Here is a 14,756-nt window from a genome sequence, read left to right on the forward strand (position 1 = left end):
TAAAACAGAAAGCCCATGGGCTGGCCCTGACCCACAGGGCTTTGGGGCTTTTTAGCCCTGTGAGCTTTTTTAGTAAGGGGCATTTTTGGCCCTGTGGGCTTTTTTGGCCCCAACCCACGTGGGCTAGGGCCAGGACCTATTATAGGGCCTCTTTGACAGCTCTAATAATTATAATAAGTCTTTAAGCACTAATAGTCACCGGGAACACCTTTCTCATTTTACAACTGCCTTTGTATTAATCTTTTTCTCTGCATACTTGTTTCCTACATTAGTCCCTGTATAGCCCAGCAGGATCTTACTCTCCCTGCTGTTACACCACTGATTTAGAACTCTATACTCCACTAAATGCAGGACTCTGTCTCAGTTCCATTTCTCTGCCAGTCATTTGATTGTGCACTTAATTTACTAGTTATTGTTGGCACTTCCTGATTCAAGCTAATGACACCTGTGGCCCTGCCGTAGACTATTCCATCCTAGGCTCTACATTTAATATTCATCATAGCCAATATGCACTTTGCCAGCAATGATACAGTCTCTTGCTGGCCCACTCAGAACCCAATAGAGCGTAGTGTTTATGGTTCATTGCCAATTCTTTGCAGCTTATATGTATGACTATTCAGAAATGTAATATGACCTCTGTTAGAAACATCCACCCCTGATTGCCATGACTAATACCAGTGATATTTCCAAACCTTATAATTGTATAGCAATAGAACAATGAGGCGTTTCATAGTATCCTATATACATTATGTATCATCAAAATGAGGCGTCCTCTACCTTCGTTACCCATTTGCTTACCATGTTATATACCCTTTGGACTCCTGCTGCTAGTGTAAGTACATTTCTTTACCCCCACACATACCAGCTAAAAAATTGTCTTTATGTAGTCTCTGTTATGTAGTTTGGTGGTATGCTAAAACCAATTTTTGCAGGAAATAATGCAACATAAACTTGTCTTTATTGAGACTCAGGATGTGGTAGAGACTACATTAGCTTTTGATAACTACCGAAAGGCTTGTGATTGTGGAAGAGGTGCTATATTTTTCTCTGTAGCTAGGTAAGATGACATAACCATATCCTCCTGGGAATGATGTACATTAAAATGAGTTGCATTACTTTAGTTTTTGGATAGATAAAGAAATTAAAATATTGTATATTTTAATCCTATTATTTCGATAAAATAAGTTAGAGTTAATTTTAAAAAATTATTAGTCAAATTTAAACATTACAAATAATATTTAACAATTTATCTTTTAATAGAGAAAATTGAAATTTCTCGCTTTTTTTATATAGAATAAATATATATATATATATATATATATATATAATTTATTCTATATAAAAAAAGTGAGAAATTTCAATTTTCTCATTTTTTTTTAGTAATTTTCAAATTTTATTTTAATTCTTTAAAAGGCTTTTAAAGTGTCTGGATTTTTTTATTATTTCATCATCAAAATTATTCACTTTACTTTAAAGAATTTGAAATTTACTAAATAAATAAAACATTGTCTTAAATTATATCATTCAAACATACTTTTAAATTTGAATAGTAAAACATTAACTTTTAATAATGTGTTAAATTTATAATATTATATTACCTTTAATACTTTAAATATTTTTTTTTTATTTTACGACTAAAAAAAAGCAAAAGTTTAATTCAACCTTCTACGTTAGTAGGAAGAAATTTTATATCTATTAGGTAACATGTTTGTTTGTATTTTGTATGAATTTGTTATTCAACCTTTTCATTTTTTGTTGCTTTGGACTGCTGAACGACATAGTTTAGTGGCCTGGATTCAGAAGTTGTTTCCCCAATAATCTTAAATTGGTCTTCATTGAGTTTTTTTTTTTTTACCAAATTTGCTTGAGATATTACTTAATAGGCAATATTTTTGTGAAATACAAAAATAGGCAAGTTGTAGGGGTCTAGATGACTTTTAACGAAGAAGTCGTGTCTTTCTGGATGATTGGTCTTCATTTGACTAAGATTGAAATCGTGCATGATGTCATTGTAATTGATTATCAAAATTTGTAATCGATTACAACATGATTTCAGTGTCCCCTGTTTGAAGTAGGCAAATACTACTTTGCATGATGCAGTGAGTTATTTCGGACACAGTGATGAACTTTCGTTTCATTGATTCAGTGATGAACTTTCATTTCATTGATGCAGTGATGAACTTTCATTTCATTGATTCAGTAACTATATTTATGAATACAGTAATGAGCTTTCATTTCATTGATTCAGTAACTTTATTAGTAAAAGTAAAAGTTGTTGAGAGGTGTTTTAATTGATGTATAAAATTTTTAACTCATTTGTATAATAATTTTTTATTTATAATAATGATAACTTTTTTATTTCTATTAAATAATTGAATTATTTAAATGTAATTACATTTAAAAACCTAATTTAATAAATAAAAATAATTTAAATAAAATAAAAAAATGAAAAAAGTGAAATTTTAGGAAATGCACCACTTTTCCTATTGAAGTCGTCTACTATTACAATTTCACTTTTTTCATTTTTTATTTTTTTAAATCATTTTTATTTACTAAAATTAGTTTTTTATTCAATATAATTCGAAAAAAATTGAAAAAAATGTAAAAAAATTATAAATATTTCATTTCAATGAAAATAAATTTAATTAACATTTTTTAATCACATATGTTGAGTAATTTATTAGTAAATTCTTTTTAATAAACTTAATTCATGTATAAATATATTAAAAATATATATTATATTTATTTATTTGTAATAAAATCTAAAAAAATTAATTATATACTATTTAGATGTATTTAAATAAAAAGTCAACAAAGTTAAAGAAAATAAAAAGACAAATTGTTGACATGAATAAACGTGTAAATATTCTTAATGACAAACTTTTCACTACCACATATCCATCAAGACCCAAGTTTATGAACATTACGAGTGTGTGATGATAAAAATGCTAATCCTAAATCTTAAACTCAATTTGAAAATATAAAAACATAAGTGATTACCTAATCCTTGCAATAACAAAAAGTAAAGTAATTAAGATAATTACTCAATTAATTAATTATCCAATCATATCTTAAGGTTATATTGTTAAAAATACAAATAAATATATTACAAAGATATAAATTTATTACATTACAAATAGAGGTATGAGTCTAGGTGATAATATTGTATGATAATAATAATAATATTAAAAAATATAATAATAATATATACATGGTGCATATACATTTTTTCTTTTCATTTAGATACTGATCTAAAAATTAAAAAATAACGAGAAAAAAGAAGAAGAAAAAGAACTTAAAGTTAAACATATTTTAAAATAAATAATTATCAACCCTATACCTAAATTTAAAATATCTATTCTATAAAATAATTTTTAATTATAATATAAATTTATTAAAATATATAAAAATAATATATTTAATGATCTTATTTTTCATATAATAAATAAAATCATTATATATATATATATATATATATATATTCATCACTCCCATCCTCCATTAATTGTGGGTTTATAATTTATTTATAAATAAAAAATATTAATTATTTAACCATTTAAATCTCAATAAATAAAATCTAACGAGTTAAGAATGTTATCACTTATAAAAAGATTGTGAATAATATTTTGAAATTCTTAAACTAATGAACTTTTAAAAGATTGATTTTTTTATTGATTTTACTTTTCTATCTGAACCTTATGTTTCTTATGAATTTTTTCATTAATTTTTTGTAAATTTAAATGTGTTTGTTTGAAAGTTGTACAATTTTATCAAATCTTATAAAAAAAAATAAAGTCTTCTAATTTTTCTAATTTTTATGATATAATTAAAATTTATCAAAATCTATTACAAAATCCTTATCATAATTTATATGGTAAAAATCGATATTGTTTTTAAGATTGAAAGATAATCTTTGAAAAATATTAGATGTGAAAACCCAATATTGTCCAATTTTTCTAAGGAGAGTCGTCAGCCACCGTTGACAATCCAAATCTAGAACCCTATTTTGTTTGAAAGCGCGTCGTCCATACCGTGCGTGCACCTTCATACAGTGGATCTTCACACACACACAATCATTCAGTTCAGTAGATTATTTCTTAAATCGCTATTTATTTATTTGTATGATATTAGGGATTCGAACCCTCACTCTCGCACTCACATCGCTTCGCTCTTCAAAAAATCACAGCATGGCGCGTTCTTGTCCCAGTCCGTTACAACCTGCGGTGCTTTTGGGCGCTCCTTCTTTTCCCAACGCCATTGCTTGGTCTGACGAGAACCTCATTGCCGTTGCTTCCGGCCACCTCGTCACCATTCTTGTACTCAATCCAACCTTCACCAAGTTGAATGCGCTATTCACTTTCCTTTCTCTTTGTTCCATTGAATAAGTTTGTTCCTTTGATTTTTCTTTCTTATTTTCAGAGACCTGACTTGCCTGTTGGTGGACCACGAGGCGTAATTAAAATCTTCCCAAGCCAGCCTCTTTGTGTAGGACTTGTAGAAAGACAAGGTACTGCCATTACTGCAACCTTCATTCTGAAAATCACTCGTTAATTAGTCGTTAGTGTTTTGCTTCGCTTGTTTAGTGCATTAGTTAGTTCGATGAGCTGTTTTGGCGTGTCTTATCTATGTTGAATGACTCAAATTAGTGTGTATAAGTGTAGCTAAGCATCACTTCATGAGCTTGTTTTTTAAGTTCAGTTAGTTTCTTTTCCAAATTTAATATGGTATAGAACTTATCCCAGTGGGTGTTGTGGGATTTATCTGGCCACCTGTAGATGTTCGGTCTTGCCTACTTTGTCTACTTTATGCTTGAGATGTTTAGTCCCTTAATTCGTGGTGTGTGTTGAAAATTTGACATGGGATTTATGAGCGGGGGCAACCGTCATCACATCAACTAGCTTTTGAGGTTGAATTAGATCTAAGTTGAAATTGTAAGCTGATATCAGAATGTATCCTAATGGTTATTATTGGACTGATGGGGCCACTGATTATCGGTCACTTGTAGATGTCCAGCTTTTCTGAACTTCAGGCAAGGGATATCCAGGCCTTGGCGTGAGGAGTTGTGTTAGAGATCTCTTGTTGACTAGTAATGTCGTCAAAATAATGCATATGAGTGGGGAGTCTTCCTCATTTATGAATTGATTGGGTTAAGTTAGCTAAAATCCCAAATTTTAAGATTATGCAACATTATTATTTTTAGTGTTGTGCCTATAGTTAAAATTTCACGTGATGATGTAGAATGTGAATGAGAAATTTTCACTGGCCTGTTACCAACCGCGTAGCATTAAGACATAACTTTTACATGTTGGAATTGATGTGCAGATTTACTATCTGGATGCCTCCTGCCAACGGCTTTGTATAGGGATGATAAGCCTGTGGTCCGATCAATATCATGGTCTCCGCTTGGCATGGCTGCTAATTCAGGGTATGGATTTCGGCTTTCTTGAATAATTTCATGTATCCTAGAACTAGAAGGCAATTATAGATTCAGTCCTTTTGGCACACGTTGAATTGGTCATGTAATTGTGGGATAGTTTGTCTCCAGGTACGACTTTTTGACAAGGTGATTCTACATTTTGAATCTCTGATTTTGCAGATGTAAAAGTCTCTTTGACACAGTGATTTTTGATTTCAAATATCTGATTTTATAGATTAGGGCTTCCTGGGATCATAGTTTACTTCTAGCAGCATCATATTTTGTTCATTCATGAAAAAATCAATATGATTTTATGGATTTTTAAAGATATACCTTGCTACAGGTGTTTGATCGCTGTTTGCACCTCTGAAGGACATGTGAAGATTTATCGTCCTCCTTTTTGTGATTACTGTGCTGAATGGATTGAGGTATGTATTATTGAGAAATTGTCAATATTTCTTCACAAATATTGTACATTTATGTAAATTATGCTAGTTTTTAAAATTCATGTTGAGATACTTAGGTTTAATTGAATCTTGAACTTTTAAGCATTTCTTGAATTCCCATGTTTATGTCATATCATACCTGTATTATATTGCTTGAGATTGAAACTGTAAAATAATTCTTGAGGGTTTAATTGATCCCTCTCATAATCTTCTATTCATAAGCATAAATTGATACAAGTGTATATAATAATTAGGGTAAACCTAGGCACAATATAATTATGATAAATAGAGTAACCCTTGATATAATATAATGATGATAAATAGAATAAATATCCAAACAATATTAAGTATTTGGGGTTCATTCTATTTTCCATATATTGATTTTGCTATATGAAGAAATTAATATTTTGATGTTATATGTGTAGACTGCTTTAAGTATAATATGCCGTTCTTATTTTGTTCAGGTTGTGGACATAACTAAAAGGCTGTATGAGAATCTTAAATGTACTGAGTTTCGATGTATAGGGATTGCCACATTGGATGTAAGTTATCTTATTCATTTTCTTGGACCTTGGTTGAGTTTCTTTTTCTAAATTTCCTTCTGGTGAATTAGTTAACAAGACAGGTTATACCTTTGATGCATTTTATTCTTATTCGTTATATCTATCAGATGCTTGTAGAAAAGCTAAGATAAGTTTATAACATTTGAAAGACAGTTTTAAATGACATATGTGGAGTGTGCATTAACTAGTTTTTGTTACTTAGATTATTTATGTACCTCGTCAAATGTGCATATACAGTTCAAGCATCTGCATTTTATATATTTTCATAAATTTTGCTGTTTTGATGTTTGTGCAACGATCTTTATTGTGTCTAGAGATTCCAATGATGGACTTGTATTTCCATCAGGTTGTCAGCGTTAATATGCTTGTTCTAGCCCTACGGCAAATGCTAACTAGTGTGCAAAGACACGAATCAAGCAAACAAAATAGAAATATTTTATCAAAAGAGAGTACTTCAATGTTTTCTATTTTAAGTAATTGGATGTATTTAATGCTTCTTAACCATTGGCCTTAGGGCACTCGTTAGCAAAACCCTTTTCTTAAACAGAATTCCTTTGTTGTTTCTTACCAGATTCGTAAAAAAGAAATAGTAAAAGATTACCACCAGAGGACTTGGTGTAAAACTTTACCAATATTTAGTTATCTATGCAGCATTTTCTCATGCAATTCGGGTTTAAGTTTGGTTAGAAACGATTTGGTTATGAGCCTTCTAAAAGATGACTATGCTTTGCATTTATTTGATTGTTAGTAGCCTAATATTAGATCATTCCTGCAGAAAAATGCATCAGATCAAATGGATTCTTTGTATAAACATAATGGGAAATTGTTAAAAGAAAAGCCTGAGAACCACTCGCCCCTGATAAGTGCTGATCAATATGCTTCTCGTAGTGCAATGCTATGTTCCCTTGTTGTTTCATGGTCTCCCTTGCTGCATTTAGCATCTGAATATTATCCAGTTTGCGATTCTTTCAGTCTGCTTGCTGTTGGAGGGAAATCTGGTAAAATTTCTTTATGGAGGTTTCATCCACCAGTTTGTTATACTATTGACGACAAAGACATTCCAACTACTGTGAAGTTTGCTGGCCTCCTTCATGCACACAATTCTTGGGTTACTACTATAAGTTGGTTGTTGTTTGATTTTGATCCTTCAAATCCTCAAATTTTATTAGTTTCTGGAAGCTCTGATGGGAGGTGAGTTTAAGCACGCTTGTGCAAGTATGTTATATCTATTCTCGGTCTGATTTCATCTCATTAAACGATTAATATGCATTTCTGGAACTTAGGAGAGATTTTTTATTTGTGCTTTATTTGCATCATTGTAGTGACAATGGGAGTTACCTTTCAGTAGAGTTGAGATTTAAGAGCTGGAGAAAAAATTTAAGAGCTTTATTTGCATCATTGTAATGACCTGGAGAAAAAAATTAAGAGCTGAGATTTTTTTTTTTTTTTTCTGAATTTGCTTTAGCTTGTTTACCTTTCTGTAGAGTGATATTATTGAATATAGTAAAACTAGGTATAGGTTTAATCTCCCTTGTGTTTAAAACACACATAGGGTAACATTTATAATGAGGAATGATATAAGTATATATGGCAACCAAACATAAATATGATAAATAGAAGATATTGTTAAAAACAATATCAACTTTATCTACCAATATCAAACAATAGCAAAAGTCTATGTTTCTTTAATTAACATAAAACGTAACATATCTAACACTCCCCCTCAAACTGGTACATATAAATCGTATGTACCAAGCTTGTTACAAATATAATCAATTCCGGGTTCCCTTAAAGACTTAGTGAAAATATCTGTTAACTAATCATTTGAGTTAACAAACTCAGTCTTGATGTCTCCAGATACAATCCTTTTTTTTCGAACAAAATGATAGTCAATCTCAATGTGTTTGGTCTTTTCATGAAAGACCAGATTGAAAAGCCGCATGATTGTCACATATAAGTGTCATTAGAGTGACATCTCCAAATTGTAACTCTCTAAGCAATTGCTTAAGCCACACAAGTTCACCTATGGATGAGGCCATAACTTTATATTTTGCTTCTGCACCAGATCTCGCCACAACACTTTGTTTCTTGCTCTTCCAAGAAATCAAGTTACCATCAATGGAGACACAATTCCCAGAAGTAGATCTTTTATCAAAAAGAGATCCTGCCCAATCAACATCTGAATAACAAACAACTTTTGCATAGTTATTGGAACCACATAACAAACCTTTTCTTGGAGATCCTTTAATGTACTTTAATATATGGATTGCATTCCAATGATCTTCACATGGAAAATTGAGAAATTGGCTCACCACACTAATTGCAAAGGAAATGTTAGGATGAGTAATTGTAAGGTAGTTTAATTTCCCAACCAATCTTCTATATTGCTTAGGATTTGAAATAGGCTCCCCTAGTTTGGTAGGAGTTTGGTATTAGGATCCATGGGTGTGTAAACAGGTTTTGAATTCATTAACCTAGTTTCCTCCAAAATATCAAATGCATAATTCTTTTGAGATATAACAATACCATGGTTGAATTGTGCTATCTCAATACCCAAGAAGTATCTGAGTTTGCCATGATCTTTGGTTTAAAAGTAGTGGCCAAAGTGTTGTTTCATCCAGGAGATACCATGGTGGTAACTGCCTGTAAGAACAATGTCATCAACATATACTATCAAATAGACATATCCAGTACTTGAGTGACGGTAAAAGACTGAATGATATGCCTCACTTCGAGTCATACCAAATTGTTGAAGCATACTGCTAAATTTTCCAAACCAAGCCCTAGGAGACTGTTTCAGGCCATATAAAATTTTGCGAAGATGACATACAAATCTAGAAGACGCCCCCTGAGCAACATATCCGAGATGTTGCTCCATATAAATTTCTTCCCACAAATCTTCATTGAGGAAAGCATTTTTGACATCCAGTTGATAAAGAGGCCATTGTTGAAGTGCAGCTATGTCCACAAATAAACGAACAAAAGTCATCTTTTCCACTAGAGAAAAAGTATCTCCATAACCCACAGGTCCCTGGATTGGAACCAGGCTCTGATACCATGTTAAGAAATGGATTTTAAGCCCAACTCAATCAAACAAAACTGATTTGTAAGGTGAGGTTTGCACCCACTCATATACTCTATACTGATCATATCTCTAGTCGATGTGGGACTTCCAACGCACCCCCCTCGCGTCGAGGTATATAATTATGGTACGTGGGACTAGACACTAATAGGTGGTCTGATAACGGTCCCATAAAGGGTGGAACATTATGTCTAACAAACAACAAATATCCCTATAGCGGGTGACACAATAGGTCAAACAAATAAGTTATCTCACTAGGATAGATTCTAAACCATTGCTTTGATACCATATTGAATATTGTAAAACTAGGTATAGGATTAATCTCCCTTGTGTCTAAAACACACATAAGGTAACATATATATAATGAAGAATGATACCAGTATATATGACAACCAAATATAAGTATGGAATATAAATATGGTAAATAGAAGATATTGTTAAAAGCAATATCAACAATATATACCAATATCAAACAATAGCAAAAGTCTATGTTTACTTAATTAACATAAAACACAATATATTTAACAATTTGTAATAATAATGATTACAAAAGAAAATAATCATAGACATTCTTATTTCCAACACTCCTCTCAAGTTGGAGAATAGATGGTTTCTATTCCCAACTTCCACATAACTCTTTCAAAATTTGAATTGCACACTCCTTTGGTAAGATTTTCTGCAACTTGACCTTTTGAAGCTTTGAGGGTACGAATGGAGTACAAATCAAACCACCTCGAAGCTTTTTGTAGTCAGCTAAGAACAATAGCTAAGCTTCTTGGAAAAGTAATAATAATTAAGTTTTACTTTTTCCAACAATCTAGTCAAATTTCATATGGTTTCTCCTTATTTATATAATATTCACTTTGGTATTAGCAATGTTGGCACCAACACACAGGAAAGAGGTACTTTCAAAATTTCAGATGACAATGTGTAGAGTGCAACCATTTCTGGCCTATTAGAATTCAAACGTGTTCTTAGGACGCACAAATATAAACCTTTTACATGCTATGTACATTGCATGGACTTGAAACCTGTCACATTAACCTAAAACTAAAATTATTTTATTAGACTGAAGTTGAAAACATGTCTTTCATTTTTGCCATTCATCCATTTTAAGTGTTCAATCTTTCTAAATCTTAGTTCTCTCGTGAAAATAGATATTTTTTATTTTATTTTAATGCCTCTTCTCGGAAGAAACTGAACATGTCTCCATTAGGAAAAGGTAGGGAAAGACTCCATGATGTTTGATTTGTCAGCTAAGTCACTCACTGTTTACCATCTTATGCTTACAAGATCAAAAGCTATAGATTAATCCCTAGAGAAGTGCACTGTCAAACATTTTATTTTCATATTATTCATTCAAGAATCTTGTATTGGCATATTCCTGTACACTTCCCTTGTACTCCAATTGGATTGACCGTTTTGTAGGATTTTACATTTTGTTACTAGCATCTTAATTTAGCTGAAAGTATCACATGTTTTCTTTGCAGTGTGAAGATTTGGTTGGCTGACAATGACAAATTGCTGAAATTGTCCAAAATGGATCAAACTTCCTTCTCGCTATTGAAGGAGGTACTTGCTACTCATTTTCTGTATCACTTTTCATTTCCCTCAGCTTTTTCTGAATAATTCGTAAGTGCATCTTTGAATTCCTAAATAGGTTATGACACTCAATGCTGTCCCAGTTTCTGTACTCTCAGTAACTGTGCATGTTCAATACCCTTCGAAGATTCTTTTAGCCATTGGCAAAGTTTCTGGTTCATTTGAAATATGGCTATTCGACATATCTTCAAGGGAATTTGATAAGCTTGGCTCATATTATGCTCATGATTATGTCGTAAGTTTTTCCCCTCTTTTTCTTTTGGAGTTAGTTGAAAAGAAAAGCAGGGCATCCTCTGATCTCTACATTTTTTAATTCCTTTAGGTTACAGGTTTGACCTGGGCATTCGGTGGAAGATTTTTGTACAGCTGTAGCCAGGTTATAATCTTTTTCTTAAGTGATTTGACTATTTTTGTATACGTTCAATTTTTATGATTTTGGCAGAAAAGAAATATCATACTTACGTGGACATAAAATACATTGCATGATCCATACCAAGTTTCTTCAGCATTTGTATCTTCGTTTCTACCAATTACATTCATGATTTTCATTTCCATGATTAAACATGATTTGATAATTGTGTAGATTATATGGATTACAGTTGGATCCCTGCACATTAGAAAGATAAAAGAGAAAGGGAATCATAGAAAGACAGAATTTGAAAAGTTACTTAATTTGTGATATTTGTATTTTGGAATTAAATCATATGGGATCTGACTGCATAAGTGCCTATTTACAGTCGAAAGGCAGTTGTCAAATCTGTTATTCTCTGAAGTCTGTTACAGAAGGTTCTAGAACCTTAGAACTATATAATTAACTGTGAGATTTAAATAACATCTCCAGAGGCATGTTAGGGCAATGTATTTGTTAAAGATATGATAATTACATTAAATAGGGAAATATGATATGATTTATTACATTAAACGGAAAATATGATATGATTTGATTACACCTGTAGAGAAATATTTGCAAATACTTCTCATTATTAACTATTGATTTTATTCCTTATCAATGTATATCTTCTTCATTATAAATAAAAATACTTGTGTTACATAATTATAGCAGTACTGTACACTGTACACGGAATTCATCTTATACTTTCTCGGTCTCTCTTTTCTCAACATCTCAATTATAATATTTTCAGAGACAAATTTTACCTTTTGAATGAATACTTGTCCATTATGATAGACGGCGTAGCCTACAAATATGCATCTATTTTAGCAAAGGGGCGTTTTATTTGGATTATAGGGTCTGAGAAATGAAAATAAAGTGCAAAAAGACCCTTAAGAATGTGTAGAAAGGGCAGTCTGTTAATAAAACTGCAGTGAAAAAGGCGTGGTCCTTGAACTGTAAGCGAAGCTTGGCATGAGCCAGGAATACGAGACCGGTTTCTACTATATGCATGTGTTTCATTTCTTCTGACTCATTAAAGATGAGTGCTAGGACAATTGAGTCTTTGTACGATTTCCAAAATGGACAGAAAAGAGATAAAACTCCCTCATCTGAATTTGTTTGAATGGCTGAAGTTTAGTGTTAACTACAATTCAACTGTAGACTTAAACTACCAAAATAATTGAAGTGTGTTAGATTTTTGTTTTGAAATATAAGTTTGCATTTGAAAAACGATAGTAGCCACTAGATGGTTCACCTCATAAATCAGCATTAGCCATTTCAAGAGGAACAACTAGACTGTAGTTGAAGCAATAGAACCTTAAATTCTTATTCTATTTCATGGTTTCAATCAACTAGTTAGTTTTCATACTGAAGAAAAAATTTGATACCAAGAATGATTAATTTTCTGCATATGTTAACTGGAGAGCTTGAAAGCAAGATTAGTTAATTATATTATGCATTGAGCTTTGTACAGTTTAAAATACATTCACCAAGATTAGTCTTTTCAATTTTTATTTTTTTTTGTGCTTTTAATGTGTATTGATTAGATGTATTTGTAATGGATGGATTATTATTTGAACGTTGATAGGATAATTTAGTGCAGAGCTGGATTTTGCGTGAGAATCATCTTGATGAAGTAACTCTCAATTCTGATATGCCCCGTGACAGCTCAATTAATGTATGTTACTGTTATCTTTATAGCTACTGTTTCCTTTTGAGTACGATCTTTTTTTCCCTACTAAATTATACTTATTTTTCCTTTCAGATTTCGAGAGATGCATTTGATTCATGTTTTGGTGTAGCAGTGTCCCCTGGAAATCTTGTCATTGCTACTGTATGTTTTTTTNTTTCGTTCAGATTTTGCTATTGTACATCAATCCTTGACATATTCGTATTCTTTAAATGCATCAAAATGATGTGGTTCTTAAATACTCAGATAGTGTGTATTATATGCCCTAATGTCTAGGAAATTAAAGAAGAGTATAAGTTCACTAAGTTTACCCGTGGTCAATCCCCTGAGCTTTTCACCATGGGTGGGATTGGGCTATAAATGAATATTTTTAAGCATATGTGGAGTGAAAGGGCTTATGGGGGTCTTTTGTTAATGTATTTTATTATGTCTTTATTAATCTTGATTAGATTATTTTCTACCTTTAATATATTGCTGTTAGGATTTATCAGCAATTCTTTCTTGTAAATACGAAATCTCCTATAGTCCTTCCCTTTATTGCATATCTCTTGTAATCTCCCGTATTAATGTAAAAATATTCCATGCTGCCTATTTAAGAAAAGAGGACTGCAAAATACAAACAAGTTTTCTAAGCAAAGAAATCATGTCATATACTATGCTCTCTCTTGCCTTGATATTTTGACATGGTATCAGAGCTTGGTCTCTTAATCGTGGTATTTTCTTGGGTTCTAGTGTGTTTCTTGTGAATATCTTGGGGTTGGAGTAAAACACCTCCTGTTGATGGTATCTTCATTTTGTCTTGATCCTAAAAGTTTTGTGAGTTCGTTGCACCGCAAATACAGGATCTGGAACCTACCCTCCTTCTCCATACATAGCACTCACAAGTTCTTGAGATTGGTGTTGTCTACTCAGCTGAGTGAGCTCCTTCACAAATTGTGGAACGCTTCAAGCTTGGTTTTGTGTATGAAAGACGTCGTCCTCATCCTCTTGGTACCTTTCATGATGATGCTCCAACACTTGATCCTGACCCACCTCCTGTTTGTTCTACCTCTTTGCTGGTCCACTCTGTTTCTTTATCAACTACCTTGTCTTCTATTTCTATTCCTTCTAGTTATACTTATACGTATCCGAGTATAGAACGTAACGAAATCACCCTCTCACACACTCAAAAGAATAATAAAGAATGGAATAGAACAAATAACTAATGGTAATATCTGAGTAAACACAAGTAAACAATAACTGGGAGCATAACTTCTTTTATTCATCCAATAATTGGGAGCATAACCTCCATCATCAATTATCCTGGAACATGACCTCCTTTACAAAACTCACAAATCAAAAGCATACCTCTAACCCTAGACTCTTCCTTTATTTATACTAATTATTTCCCGTCCATACTATGTTAAATCTTTCTCTAAAATATTACTCTAAATAAAATATTTCCCTATAATATATCTACATTTAATATAAATATCTCACCATATATTATCCTAGCATATACCCTTAATTATAAATATCTTATATTAAATATTTCCCTGGAATATATATTTATTTACTCTAATTAAC

At 31.7% G+C, this 14,756-nt stretch overlaps 1 protein-coding gene across 10 annotated transcripts in view; it reads left to right on the top strand.

The window, feature by feature from the left end:
• Positions 1-14,756, top strand: part of LOC106771179 — a 23,594-nt gene that overhangs the window by 3,151 nt on the left and 5,687 nt on the right. For 3 of the 10 annotated variants that reach the window (XM_022786810.1, XM_022786803.1, XM_022786798.1), the window contains 12 exons: positions 933-1,057; positions 4,187-4,316; positions 4,420-4,507; positions 5,323-5,425; positions 5,760-5,844; positions 6,327-6,404; positions 7,201-7,616; positions 10,998-11,079; positions 11,168-11,344; positions 11,432-11,485; positions 13,089-13,178; positions 13,266-13,334. In XM_022786810.1, the coding sequence (XP_022642531.1) occupies positions 939-1,057; positions 4,187-4,316; positions 4,420-4,507; positions 5,323-5,425; positions 5,760-5,844; positions 6,327-6,404; positions 7,201-7,616; positions 10,998-11,079; positions 11,168-11,344; positions 11,432-11,485; positions 13,089-13,178; positions 13,266-13,334 (1,491 nt within the window). In that variant the 5' untranslated portion in view covers positions 933-938. Of the gene's footprint in view, positions 1-351; positions 833-932; positions 1,058-3,901; positions 4,081-4,131; positions 4,317-4,419; positions 4,508-5,322; positions 5,426-5,759; positions 5,845-6,326; positions 6,405-7,200; positions 7,617-10,997; positions 11,080-11,167; positions 11,345-11,431; positions 11,486-13,088; positions 13,179-13,265; positions 13,335-14,756 lie in introns of those variants that run through there. The other 7 variants (XM_022786795.1, XM_014657129.2, XM_014657137.2 and 4 more) reach the window with 6 other exon arrangements.

This window comes from Vigna radiata, chromosome 1, assembly GCF_000741045.1.
Source record: "Vigna radiata var. radiata cultivar VC1973A chromosome 1, Vradiata_ver6, whole genome shotgun sequence".
Classification (NCBI taxonomy): Eukaryota; Viridiplantae; Streptophyta; class Magnoliopsida; order Fabales; family Fabaceae; genus Vigna; species Vigna radiata.